General features: G+C 41.9%; 1 protein-coding gene across 1 annotated transcript in view; it reads left to right on the plus strand.

Moving 5' to 3' along the window:
* Positions 1–11550, plus strand: part of TMEM150C (transmembrane protein 150C) — a 69712-nt gene extending 58162 nt beyond the window's left edge. Inside the window, exons 6-8 of the mRNA XM_021702420.1 lie at positions 4987–5114; positions 8809–8986; positions 11238–11550. Coding sequence (XP_021558095.1) covers positions 4987–5114; positions 8809–8986; positions 11238–11446 — 515 coding nt within the window. The 3' untranslated portion in view covers positions 11447–11550. The remainder of the gene's footprint in view (positions 1–4986; positions 5115–8808; positions 8987–11237) is intronic.
* Positions 11551–14457: the final 2907 nt, after the last annotated feature.

Here is a 14457-nt window from a genome sequence, read left to right on the forward strand (position 1 = left end):
CCCCCCCCCCCCCCCCCCCCCCCCCCCCCGAGAGAGAATCTTGAATTGCAGGGTCAGGGACCTTTCCCAGTCAGCCTGCAGTCACACCAAGTAGGCCTGCAAGTTGGTACCTACTCATATGATCTTCCCCACGGGGTGCAATAATAGCAATAATTAATAGCAGTCATTTATATTCCAGGCATAATGCTAAGTGCTTTGCAAATACCACCTCATCTAATCACGAGACACAGGAGACTGCCCTTATTAAAAAGCTGTCACAAGCTGTTTGACCTCCACTTGGGCTTTGAAGACACCAGTGAACATGTTGGAAGCCACATATTGCTTCCTTCACATTCTTAAGACAAATTGATATTTCTCCATAGTCTTTAGTGTGTAATCTTCAAAATGCCAATTTGCACAGCTCACAAATGTATCCAGGTATAAAGCTTATGATTAACTAATTATAAAAGCATTTCCAAAAACAAAGTAATGAAAACAAGCTCCCCTCTTCCAGATGACATTCGTCATCATCTTATTCTCTGGTCCTCTCCTGTTCCAGCAAGAAGCACTTAAGCCTTTACTAGTGCTTGCTCTGAGGTATTGCAGTATCCAGTGTTTATTCTTTATTATCTTCCAGCATTTTCGGTGCCATCTGGTAGACACGAAACTGATGAAGATTAGTGTTCAGTGGGAGGAAGCCAACAATTATTTATTTATCAACTCTGGGAGTGAAAAAGAATCCATTTACTAATGATTCTTGCTCCAAGTGGAGGAGGCTTTCATCTCCTCAGGCCAGTCCCTGTTAGACCTCGGACTATTACTTTAGATGGCATATTGACTTTAAGGAACAACGTGGACTGCCTAGAAATCACTGCTTTTTGGCAGAAATCTAGATTCTAATTTACAATCTACAAGTGCGTCAGTGTAGCATTTATTAAAATCAGTTAGCAACGATCTTCTGTCTTTTTGATGTACTAATCAAAGATCGAACTCAATTATTTTCTTTACCCAATTAGTTATGCACTTTGTCCCAAATCCACACTTTTATTTCCCGGGGCGGCGGGGAAAGAGACCTAAGACAAATTTCTTGAAAGGAATATTCTTTTCTGCCCTGAACAGGTTGTGAGGATAAAGCTGATAGGCTGAATGATCTCAGTCACTTAATAGCAGCTGCTCCCCCTCCTTCAGCCAAAACACACTGATTGCTGGGTTCTACTGCAGTCATAAATAGGAATTATTGATGCACAAACAATAAAACTAAACAAATGAACAAAGAATTTGGCCAGGCACCAATTTAGAACTGCAATGAAGAGCTGCTGTTTTGAGTTTGAACTTTAAAAGCCCAACCAGAGGCGCCTGGCTGGCTCAGTCGGGAAAGCGTGGGACTCTTGATCTCAGGGTTGTGAGTTCAAGCCTCACATGGGGTGTGGAGCCACTTTAAAAATAAATAAATAAAAATAAAGGCCCAATCAGCCTCACAATAAAAAATTTAGTAAAGAAAATAGGCAATTATTCTACTCTTTGTGTTCTTTTAATATAGATAAATAGGGGATACTTACATAGCAAAGGACTATTCCAAATACCATAAACAACAGAAGGGTGGGTTTTAAAAATCTTTTCTAAAACTGTTAATAAAATCTAAAAATTTTTTTAAAGATTTTATTTATTTATTTGACAGAGAAAGAGAGAGAGCAAGCAGGGGGAGCGGGAGAGGGAGAAGCAGACTCCCTGATGAGCAGGGAGCCCCATGCAGGGCTCGGTCACAGCACCCTGGGATCATGACCTGAGCTGAAAGCAGACACTTAACCTACTGAGCCACCCAGGTGCCCCTAAAATCTAAAATTTTTAATGAAACTAAAAGACATATCTTCTGATCAGAACATTAATGTAGTAAAAAATTGTTCAGTATATATAAAGACAGCTTTGAAATCACCCCACTGCCCAGAAGTCTTTCTCAAGCATGTATAATTAAATCATTACTTGGTTGAAAAGGACTTAATAACCGATAATCTGAATCTTGCCTCCATTAAACCTGTTAATAAAACTGTTAAAGGACCAGAAGCTTGTAATTTCCACCACCTTAAAATTTCAACTAGAATCTTTTTTTTTTTTTTTTAATGTAGCCTCTATGACCAACGTGGGGCTTGAACTCACAACCCTGAGATCAGGAGTCACACGCTCTACTGACTGAGCCAGCCAGTTGCCCATAGAATCTATTTTTGAAGGAAAATCTGCCTAGTCTGAGCTGATTAACAATGGCGTTAATAGGTAAAGAGGGCAGAGTGTGGTGTTTGGAATGCCGTTCTGGAAGTTAGGAGTGTTGGGTTGAATTCATGTCTCCAAGTAGGTTTCTGTTTCCTGCTTAATTTCATCATCTGTTCATGATAAAATGATTTATCATCATATTACAAGTGGGAAGGCTAGCAGGGCTGAGACCAGAAGATGATACATGTCCTGTGTTTACCAGGGAGAAATGAGTAACACAGAATATGGCCACTGACGCTCTTGCTCTGGGCACAAGGGAACAAACGGACCTGACAGGTCAACAAGGAGAGCCATCTGTGTCTGCTTCAGCAGTGCTTTAGGGCTTAAGCCGAAGTTCTAGTACGATCCTATTCCCCCAAATTAAATGACATCCAGAGCTGCTAGAGTAATACTTTCCACTAGTCATTTTAATTTAAGTGTTTTTAAAGATTTTTATTTATTTATTTGACAGAGAGAGATTGAGTACAAGCAGGAGGAGTGGCCGAGGGAGAAGCAGGCCCCCCACTGAGCAGGGAGCCCGAAGCGGGGGCTCCATCCCAGGACCCTGGGATTATGACCTGAGCCGAAGGCAGACGCTTAACCGCCTAAGCCACCCAGGCGCCCTCACTAGTCATTTTTAAAAGAAATGAAATGTGCTGTCTTGGTATGTGGTCATTGTGTCCTAATATCCATACACAGTTAATAGCAAGTGTCTCCTGTGGTGCCCTGTGTTGAGGATTCTGGTCTTAACCTAGTGACCTCTTTATCTGATGATCACTTAGGGCTTATGTGGAATTTCTCCTCTCCGCTTCCTCCTCCTATTCCCATTTTAAAAAGTAGGAAGAAGTTGTGCTGATTTTTTCATCCTCTAGGATACTTGTTGTCATTATTAATAGACTCTGATATATTATAATTTCTAACTAGGTCCCTCAAACCATTAGGTTTGGACTCTTTCAACTCAAGTATCATTTATAAATTCTATGACCTCTAGTGGGAGTTAGATGAAGCATAAATATACTAAAAGCTAAATCAGAGCTGAACAATTTGAGATTTTATAAATTACAGTTTACTACTATTTTGTTTCTAAAATCCAAATCTTAACCAAGTTGTATACACCACTCTTTGATCAGAGGTACTTGGAACTGAAAATCAACTTGCTGAGCTTAACTCTGTAACTTCACATTATGACATTCAGCAAATATAGGAAATGCAAATTTATGGAAGGGTTTTCTTTATTAATGACTACTAATAAGGGCCTATAATGAAGATAAAAACCTTTAACAAGGGGCGCCTGGGTGGCCCAGTCGTTAAGCGTCTGCCTTCGGCTCAGGTCATGATCCCACATGAGTGGGATGTGGGATCCCACATCGAGTCCCACATCAGGCTCCCTGCTCGGCGGGAAGCCTGCTTCTCCATCTCCCACTCCCCTTGCTTGTGTTCCCTTTCTCACTGTCTCTCTCTCTCTCTCTGTCAAGATAAATCAATAAAATCTTTAAAAAAAAAAAACCTTTAGCAAATAATTACCTACTTAATTGCTGTATAAATAGGATAATTCTTGAATTTCTAATTGTCTTCCCTGTTAAACCTTAATGTCAAAATAAATGGTCTTAGGAAGTAGAAAGTGCATTTCCTTATATGTAGATATAACTTATATTAACTGCAAGCACTCTTTTTCACTTATTTGTAGACTAACCTCTCCCAGCTTTTTGTATAAATATGAAAATACCCCTGCACTAAGCAATTACTAAAAGGGGATTCTTATATTCATGGCTTGGGTATGGACCATCCTCAAGGTTACTATTAGAAGTCAGGTTTGAGGTGTGCCTGGCTGGCTCAGTTGGAAGAACATGTGATTCTTGATCTCAGGGTTGTGAGTTCGAACCCCACATGGGGTATAGAGATTACTTAAATAAATAAAACCTTAAAAAAAAGAAGTCAGGTTTAAATCTAGGTAAATTCCTTCATTCTTTCTGATTCTCCCATAACAATTTGCTTCAAAAGATGGAGTGGGCTTTCAAAGTGAGTAACATCATAGAAGTATTGAGCTTTCATCATATAATCAGTGTGATTTTTAGTACATACCAAGCCCCCAGATCTGTGTTAAAATTCAGATTTCATAATTTGATTACTGTAACTGCTCTAATTTAGATCGACTATCCTTATCCTTTGACAGTGGACACCTCCAGATAGAATTAGAGGGAAGTGGGAATAAACCAGTAATCAAGGGATTTGTACACTTGCCTTGTCTTCTTCCTATCCCCAGGAATGATTTCTGGCACAGGGACCAGCAGGTGTGTCTGAAGGTGGACCCATCTTCTTCCCTGTGTCTTCCTGCCATGTCTGCTCTAACACTGTGAAACTAAAGGGGGGGGGGGTGAATTAGTGAACTCTTGAGCCATGGATTGTCTTTATTCCTGTCTTAATTGTTGTGTGAGGCCTCTGCGATGTTCTCCTAAGCCAGTGTGTCCTGGGCTGACCTTGTTTTTGAAAACTCTGTGAACAACCCTTGCACCACTCAAATAACATATAGCACCTGCTGTTTCAACTCCTCTCTGCCTCCCCCAGGGTAGGCATAATAAAACATCCAAATAATCAGAAGCATCACGTGAAAAATTTCTTTTAGAAATTATCTGCCATTTCAGAGACTTAAAAATGCACCATGGCGCAAAGTTTAATCTCGCACATTGGGGCTTTAGAATTCTGCCTCAGAATCTAGCCGCATGATTTCGATTTTTAAATGTTAACATTTTGTTTTATCCCCAGCTCTCGTGGTAGCTGTTCTGCGCTTCATACAGCTGAAACCCAAGGTTTTAAATCCATGGCTGAATATTAGCGGATTGGTGGCGCTGTGTCTGGCCTCCTTTGGAATGACCTTACTTGGTAATTTTCAGGTACTTCATTTGGCCTTTTTCACCTCCTTCTCCCCCTTCGCCTAGAGGATGGCCATAGCCACTGATTCTGCACAAATCTTTTAAATAATGCTAGTGGTGGTTCCTATTAAGCACAGGTCCTCCAGCAGTCAGTCCTTCTGGTCTTTGGCCCCGTCTGCTGATGTTCGCATTGCACGTGTGAGGGTGCTCACTCTGCACTGGAAGTACAGCACAGCTATGGGGAAAAGTAGCCTCTACAATCGCTGTGTAGCTTCTACAGAGGATTTCAAAGTGCTTTATACTTTTTCTCATAAAAAACTGTCTCCCGATGTAACTTTCTAGAAAACTAATATGATCATGGCCTTTCTAAAATTAAACACCGAAGGGGCCCCTGGGTGACTCAGTTGTTAAGTGTCTGCCTTCTGCTCGGGTCGTGATTCCAGGGTCCTGGGATCGAGCCCCGCATCGGGCTCCCTGCTCGGTGGGAAGCCTGCTTCTCCCTCTCCCACTCCTGCTTGTGTTCCCTCTCTCGCTGTGTCTCTCTCTGTCAAATAAATAAATAAAATCTTTAAAAAAATTAATTAAATTAAACACTGAATATCCTTTTTGGATGAAAGCTTGCATTTCATAAGAGCAAGCTCACGTGGGACTCAAGTTTGCAAACACAGAATTTCTCTAGAACACCTAGGACTTGTATAAAGGTCTACTAACACTAACTCTTCTGCCCAGACATTTAGAAGCCAGAGATCACAACATTTAAGAATCATTTCCCTAGGGGCGCCTGGGTGGCTCAGTCGTTAAGCGTCTGCCTTCGGCTCAGGTCATGATCCCAGGGTCCTGGGATCGAGCCCCGCATCAGGCTCTCTGTTCAAAAGGGAGCCTGCTTCTCCCTCTCCCACTCTGCCAGCTTGTGTTCCCTCTCTCACTGTCTCTCTCTGTCAAATAAATAAATAAAATCTTTAAAAAAAAAAAAAGAATCATTTCCCTAGGGGTGGCTCAGTTGGTTGAGCATCTGGCTCTCAATCTCAGCTCAGGTGTTGATCTCAGGGTCATGAATTCCGGCCCCATGCTGGGCTCCACGCTGGGCATGGAGCCTACTTAAAAAAAAAAAAAAAATTCCCTTGCCGGGCGCCTGGGTGGCTCAGTTGGTTAAGCGACTGCCTTCGGCTCAGGTCATGATCCCAGGGTCCTGGGATCGAGTCCCACATCGGGCTCCCGGCTCAGCAGGAAGCCTGCTCCTCCCTCTCCCACTCCCCCTGCTTGTGTTCCTGCTCTCGCTGTCTCTGTCTCTGTCAAATAAATAAATAAAATCTTTAAAAAAAAAAAAAAAATTCCCTTGCCAAGACCATCATCCACCTCTGGACTCGAACGACTCCATTTGTAAGACAGACGAGGAGCGCCCCTGCACTGGAACAGTGGTTGTCTGATTGCCCATGGCTCGTTCCCTTCCCAGTGTCCTCCAACCTCTGCTTTATATCCTGGTGAGAAACTTCCTCCATCCTGACACCTCTCCCCATCTGTGGAGTGAAATCCAAATGGCAGAGGCATTTAAAAATATAGGGTAGTGGATTTTCTAAAACTGTCTCTCGTTCCACCCCTCAGTCCCGGTAATTCATTACACCAGGAAAACTCATTCCCCAGCACTTCGCCTGGCACAGAGGAGCAACGGAATAGTTACTTTTGAATCGATGGGTCGTTTGACAGATTGGCAGTCCCACTCGTTCTTTTACTACTCTAGGGCCCATCCCCTATCAAGCCAGACGTACTGAGTGGCTGTTGCCTGCTTGTGCTGTAGGGGCTGTTTATAAACCTATTAACCTATTAACTCTATAAAAACCAGGGCCTGGATGGAAGTTACTGGGTAGACCTTTTGGTCTTTCCTAAAGTCCAGAGATTGGGTTGTTTTGGCGAACCACAAATACTCAAAGCCATGAATGATGACACGACATACGAAGAACACTTTCTGGAATATCTACAGAGAATACAAAGGAAACAACAAATTAGTTGCCTGTGAAGAAGCCAAGTAGCTAGCATATGGGATGGGAGACAGACTTTTCCATCTGTACTCTATAATTTTTTAAAGTTTGAACCATGTAATTATATAATCTATTTTTTAAATTAAGTTTAAAATAATAAATGAATGGACTGTGTATATAACATGGAAAACCAATTGCCTAGAAGTAAAATTGTATTTGAGGAATTGTTATTTAAAGTAAGATTTGGGGTGCCTGGGTGGCTCAGTGGGTTAAGCATCTGCCTTCAGCTCAGGTCATGATCTCAGGGTCCTGGGATGGAGTCCTGAATCGGGATCCTTGCTCGGCGGGGAGTCTGCTTCTCCCTCTGCCCTCACCCGCCCCTCGTGCTCTCGCTCTCTCTCTCTCTGACAAATAAATAAAATCTTCAAAAATAAATGAATAAATAAATAAATAAATACAGGTGTCCTCCGCATTAAAAAAATATGTAAATAAATAAAGATTTGAAAATATGTCTTTTGAGCTAAGAGAGAAAAAAAGTGGCTTCTTCCAAAGAGGAAAAAATACTACAGCCAAAAACAATAGAAAAAATTGTAAAAGGAAAGCAATATTGATTTGATGCAACCATTATTCTCACAGCAATGTCAAACAATAAAACATCTGAAGACAATGGCAATTCAAAAAAATATTTTACTATGTTGTAAGAGCCGTCTCTTCAACTATAGATTTTATTTTCTTATATGTGTAATTAAAAAATATATAATTGCTAAAGATGTTTTAAGGGACCAGTATATTATTTTTTTTAAAGATTATTTATTTGAGACAGAGAGAGAACGAGTGAGCACAAGCAGGGGGCAGAGGGAGAGGAAGAAGCAGACTCCCCGCTGAGCAGGGAGCCTGACACGGGGCTCAATCCCAGGATCCTGAGATCATGACCTGAGCGGAAGGCAGACATTCAACCGACTGAGCCACCCAGGCGCCCCGTGACCACTATATCAAAAAAAAAGTGACCAGTGTATTTTTGACATCAGTAGGCAATGATTTGGAGTTACGTCTTTAACCCTCAAATGAAATAACCCAAATGGGTCTCCTGTAACCTATTAACTCTATAAAAGCCTTGACCAGGAATCTTCAAACACTAATGTCCTTTAATGGATCTACAAATATGGAAAAAGCTTTTAGGTGACAATTTTCTTATTATAAAAGGAAAATTCAACAAAATCCCATTAACAATGAATTGGTCACATTACACAGTCAAGTTTTGTAGGAGTGTTGTTAGCTGTCTATGTCAGTAAAATCTTGACCCACTTAGAGTATATCCTCTTTGATCACTAAATACACAGGCAGATCCCAGGTCTCATTTCTTACTCTGGAAAACAAAGTTTGGGGTGTATGTTTGTAGAAACTGACATTTCTCTTTTTGGTGTAACTGTTTTTCTTTTGCTTTTCTACACTTTTCTGGAAAATAAATTCAAGGATAGATTACCCCTGCCTGAGTGGGTTATTCTAAACAAATATTTTGAGGTCTGGGGGTACTATTTCCTTTTTTCCCCCCTCAGAGTTCAGACCATTTGAGAACAGACACAAAGAGCCAGTGAAGATGAAGGACTCCACTCTTTCCAAAATCTATCATCCCATTATTGAGACATCACTTTACCTATTTTTTTTCTCCCTCAGGTGTTCCATTGGCCATCATGTCTTTTCTAAATGGGCCTCCTTGTCATTATCTGTTCATCCCTTAGCTCACGAATGATGAAGAAATCCACAATGTCGGAACTTCCTTGACCTTTGGATTTGGCACGTTGACCTGCTGGATCCAGGCTGCACTGACGCTCAAAGTCAACATCAAGAATGAAGGACGGAAAGTTGGAATTCCACGAGTTATTCTCTCAGCATCCATCACTCTCTGTGTGGTCCTCTGTATCCTTTGAATGTGAAAAGAAGGTGCTTTGACAGTGAGAGTAAAACCCAGATACGTAGATGAGAAAATCGCCATTTTCAATTGGTTAGGATATTGGTCAGATTATCTCAGAATCTTAGACAAAAGACAACAGTAATGGATATAAAAACAAAAACTCTCAGGCCTCTTTTTTATGCCAAAGAGGAGATGGAGAACTAAAAATAAAACAAGCTCTGCCTTCTCAAAATTGTTTCTATCTGTAGGTGGTGTTCCTTATCATTAATGATGTAAAAGTTTCCCTTGATGAAAAGCATAACGAAGATGCATAACGAAAATGGGGATTGATTTTCCCTTACATCTTAAAAAAAAAGTTAATTTGTGACTTTATTAATGGCCCTGTTATTTCGTTTAATTTGCAAAGGAGAACATGGCAGGCCTCCTGTGTCACACCTTGGACTTAACTTATCCACTCAGTAACAAGCAGAGAAACCAGGAAAAGCTTAACCCCAAACACATCCCAGGAGACTAGCCCGGGAGGGAGCACGGTGACCCCACCTACCGGTAGCGTGGCCCAATAGAAGCCAGCCAGTTCCAGTGCGACCAATCAGATCAGCCACTCGTTCTGTGGGGCAGAGTGATCTTAAGTGTTCACTCCAATAGGTTCTCCTCAGAAACCAGAGAGGAAGGGAATAAGGTTCCTAGGTGGTAGAATGTAGAGCTAACCCCATTACATCTTCGGGCACGTAATCGCCAGCATTTATTAGGATCTTATCATGTGCTAGGCGTTCTTCTAAGCACTTTAAATGGATCAACTCTTTTAATCCTCCTTTAACAAGAATAGTAAGGACAGAGATAATTTACCCAAGATCACACTCTGTATGCAGTGATCTCGACTTAAACTCAGGCACAGTTTGAACTCTTCACCACCACACCCTTTCGCCTTAGGGAAAGTGGCTTTAAAATATGAAAACGTTTGTGGTTCAGAGATGTCCTGTAGTTACTGGAGTCTTTGGAGTCTATTCTTCTTTCCTAACTGCCAACCATGTGACTGGTTTTTTGAAGTTCTGCAGCACCTTAGAGAACAATTAAGGACTGGAGAATCAAGCCAAAACTCGTGCTTATGGCTAGCCACTTGATAAAATATTTTATGAGTAAAAAGGTCAGAATTCTGGTATGAGATTTGAAGATTTATCCCTTCCCCACTAACTTAAGTAATAATATTGCTTTGCCATTATTTCGAGCCCTCAGTCAGAAGAGTATGTACAGACTTTATTTTGCGTTTTCAGCTTATACCAAACAATCCTGACCTGTGTTGTTCCTGAACATTTGGAACCCTGCCTTGGTTCCCAGGTGAACAGATCCAGGCCTTCTCAGGACAGCAGAGTCTGGCTGAAAATTTCACCGTATTCTTTTGCTCTCTGAAAATTTCCCAAGATTTTAAGTGTAAGTTCTGAAGATAGAGCTAATTCCAAGGGAGCATTTCTGATTTTTCTTAAAAAATGTATTTAGACCTTGGCCTCTTGGCTTCTTACTAAAGCATGCTTTGAAACGTTCTCCTTCCCAACTCCTACCGCCTGTATACTGGTGTGTGTGCGTGTACACCCCATAGAGATTCAGGCATAGGAGTCTCATTTGTTGTTTTAATAGTGAAAACTAGCAGAAAAGGAGGAGGGGCCGCTTACACGGTATTAGCACCGTAGAGACAAAGCTTCGATGTAGGTGATTAGTGATTTGATATGTTCAAAATTGTTTCTGCAGATAGAAAGGTGACTATGAATCCAGTCACTTGCAGTGATTTTTTAAAGAGAGATTTCTTTTTCTGGCCAACTAATTTTGGGGGGAATTTTAATCCTGTTGCTAATCTCACAGATTATTAGGCAGCGGTACAGCTGCATGCCTGGCCCGGGAGTCCGAGTCCTTGTATTTGAATTCTGGCTCTACCAGTTAACACCTCGGTGACCTCAGGCAAGTTACTTAACCATCTGGACTCAGTTTCCCTACTTTTAAATGAACTGATGATAATAGGATTGCTGTGAGGATTAAGTTAGATTTTCCACGCAAGCACCTAGATGGATGTCTGGCACAAAGGAAGAACTCAGTAATGGACTTCGGATTATTCATGCAAGTCGTGTGTTCAGCAAGCTGTCAAGCTAAGTTCTGCTGATGGGGGCGGCGGGGAGTGAGCCTTTTCTTGTAGCCTGTCCCTGTCCAGAAAAAAGCCCAGTTTTAATGAGGCTGATGGGGGTACTTTCCTTGACTGCTGCTCCCCAGATTTCATCCTCATGGCCCAAGGCATCCACATGTACGCAGCCAGGGTCCAGTGGGGTCTGGTCATGTGCTTCCTGTCTTATTTTGGCACCTTGGCTGTGGAGTTCCGGCATTACCGTTACGAGATTGTTTGCTCCGAGTACCAGGAGAATTTCCTAAGCTTCTCGGAAAGCCTGTCCGAAGCTTCTGAATATCAAACCGACCAGGTGTAACCTATCAGCTTTTCCTTGCCTGTGAGGTGGGTGTGCTGGGAGAAGGAGCCAGGACGCACCCACAGGACTTGGTCCATAACCTCATCACACATTTTACACACACACACACACACACACACATACACACACGTTCATGGCCACATTTGCCAAATGAGCTTTTCAGGGCAAGTTACTTAATGAAAAAGCACAAGCCCTTATGTGTCGAAATACATGCTGTTACACTGAAAATATATGCACGACAGAGCAAGAAGCTTGTGCATGATCACTTCTCTTTTCCCTCTCTCCCCCAGTACTCCCTGCTCTTCTCATTCTCTTCACGTATTTCAGACATTGTGATCACCCTACCACAGAGTAGGGCGGGCCAAATGTAACATGGGAATAATGCCAACTCCCAAAGTTGCCTTCAGATCCAAAGGGCTTGGAACCAGCTCATGAGGAAGTTCTGAATCTGGCACTAATACTCTTGAATGGACTGAGTATCATCAAGAACTTCCCCATAAAAACTCCCTTCATCACTGTTCAGTGGTCAGCTGTTTGGAGTCAATGAGAGGAATGTGCTACAAGCCCACCACCACGATTTGGACTTTACCGTGACTGAGAAATATTTCCAAATGTGAATATTCGTAGGGACGTGGTCTGCCAGGCATGGAACAAGATGGGGGCAGTGAGGGTATGGTTTCGTTTTTGCTTCCATAGTATGCTATGTATGGCTTTTGTTTTATATTTCATAGTTTGCCTTCTTTTTTTCTTTAAGTAACACCATGGGTCTCTCAAGACCTCATGGACAAAGAAGATGTAGGCCAAATGCAAGAGCTGAGCTTGTTTTGGGTTCAACCATGATAAAAGCAAAAAAAAAAAGGTGACCTGCAGGCTTCATTTGCTGCTTTTATGTTCAAAGCTAAGAAAATGTTCACAGAAAAGCACAAAGAAATATTTGTGGAGGTAATAAGAAGAGCTCCTGCTGGACATTTACAAAAGGAGTCTTAGAGCATCTTGTTTTAAGTCCAGATCAAGGGAGAGCTACTTAATATGTATCTATAGCTCAAATTTAGTATTTGGTGGTGGGGGGGGGGGGTTTAAGGGCTTTTTCATACTTGGAATTTGTAGAAACCAACTAAACAAATCACCCTTCCCCCAAACCAACTGGCATGGCTGATCCCTTACTGCCCAACATACACGTTTCACCCACGAAGAGTTTAGAACGCAAACCATAGGCCTAGGCTTTTGAGGCTGTGCTTCATAAAGAGCAGAATTCCAAGTTCAAAATGCTCTGGAGTGGGCCACGTTGACAGAGCCTCCATGAGTGCACTGTTTCAAGAAGTCCCCAAATGTACTTCACAGGAGCCTGGGATCTCATGGAATATTATGTGAAAAACATTGTTTTTTAATTCAACCCAAACTCGGATTCTTGAGGAAGGGGTCCATCCATGACTTTTCATCTCTGTATTTCTCTCGGCCTCCCAGCACAGTGCCTGGCACGTAGAGGTGCTCAACAAATGTTGTTAAATAGAGTTACTGGTAATTTAAGCGTAGGAGAAAGGAGTATCAGAGAAAGATTCAAAGATGAGAGAACAGGTGACTGTTTCAAGCAAGACAGGAATGGAAAAAATCCTAGAGAAGGATCAGGTCGGGGTGAGAACACCTATGAGTGATAGGTGAAATGTGAGGAAAAGAATCAAGCAGAGAGCATTCTCCTAGGAAAAAGGCATCTTACTGTAAATAGTCCAAGGTGACATTTATTATTTTTGAATACTGCTTTTGGGTTTGTTTTTTCATTTTTATATTTTAAAAATTTTATCAGAAAACAAAGATTTATGAAGTTTTCTTTTACTCTACACAATCCAAATTAAACAGCTTTTGGTAATGCACTGTACACTTTCTTAAGAGTATATCTAAATAGCACAGTTTAGCAGAATCAAGCAATGACTGGCATTATTCATTGGGATCTGACCACTAAATAAAATTCTTTTATGCAGAATTATGATTTGTCTCTTACACTAACATTTCTTCTGTGATACTGATACTAAAGTCCATCAGACATTCTGTTGAAAATATACTTCAGTGGGGCGCCCGGGTGGCTCAGTCAGTTAAGCGTCAGCCTTCGGCTCAGGTTATGATCCCGGGGTCCTGGGATCGAGTCCCGTGTCGGGCTCCCTGCTCAGCGGGGAGTCTGCTTCTCCCTCCCCTTCTGCCCCTCCCCACCCTCGTGCTCTCTCGCTTTCAAATAAATAAATAAAATCTTAAAAAAAAAAAAAACCAGAAAATATACCTCAGTGTTATATTGGTAGCATATTTCTAGCATGTTTTCCAATACCCACAGCCAATTCTCTGATTCTCTGGACACCAACTGGATGTCCTACAATTCAGTTCAATTCTAACACTACCCAGAGTTACTGTCAGTCCCACAAGACTGCCCTCACTCACTTCAGATGCTAGTCCCAAGTACTGGGTCCCAGGTTACCCACACTTCTTTCCAACTTGGTTATTCAATTGGTAGGGAAGGGGGGGGTCCCACAACTCCCTTCTCTTTTAAGTTAGATAATTTGCTAGAATGGCTCCAGGAACTCCAGAAAACACTACTTCCATGCGCCTGCTTATTATAAAGGATATAACTCAAGAACAACCAAATGAAAGAGTCAGATAGGGCAAGGAAGGGGAGGGATGCAGAGGTATGCCATCCTCCCAACAATTCCATGTGTTCACCAACTCAGCTCTCTGAATCTCTCTGTGCAAGAGTTTACAGAGCTCAATTTCCAGCACCCTCCCCCACATCTGCTTCTGGAGATTGGTCAAGAGGTCTAATCCCTTGGTCTTTCTGGTGACCAGCTCAATCCTGAGGCTATCTGGGAGCCCCCTCCCTAAGTGACCTCATTAGCATAAAATCGGGCTTATTATGAATAACACAAGTCAATTCTACCACTAGGGAAATTTGAAGAGTTTTAGCAGCTCTGTGGCAGGAACCTAGGACAAAGACCAAATATATTTTTGTTTTAGGCCACATATATAAATCA

This window comes from Neomonachus schauinslandi, chromosome 2 (genome assembly GCF_002201575.2).
Source record: "Neomonachus schauinslandi chromosome 2, ASM220157v2, whole genome shotgun sequence".
In the NCBI taxonomy this organism is placed as follows: Eukaryota; Metazoa; Chordata; class Mammalia; order Carnivora; family Phocidae; genus Neomonachus; species Neomonachus schauinslandi.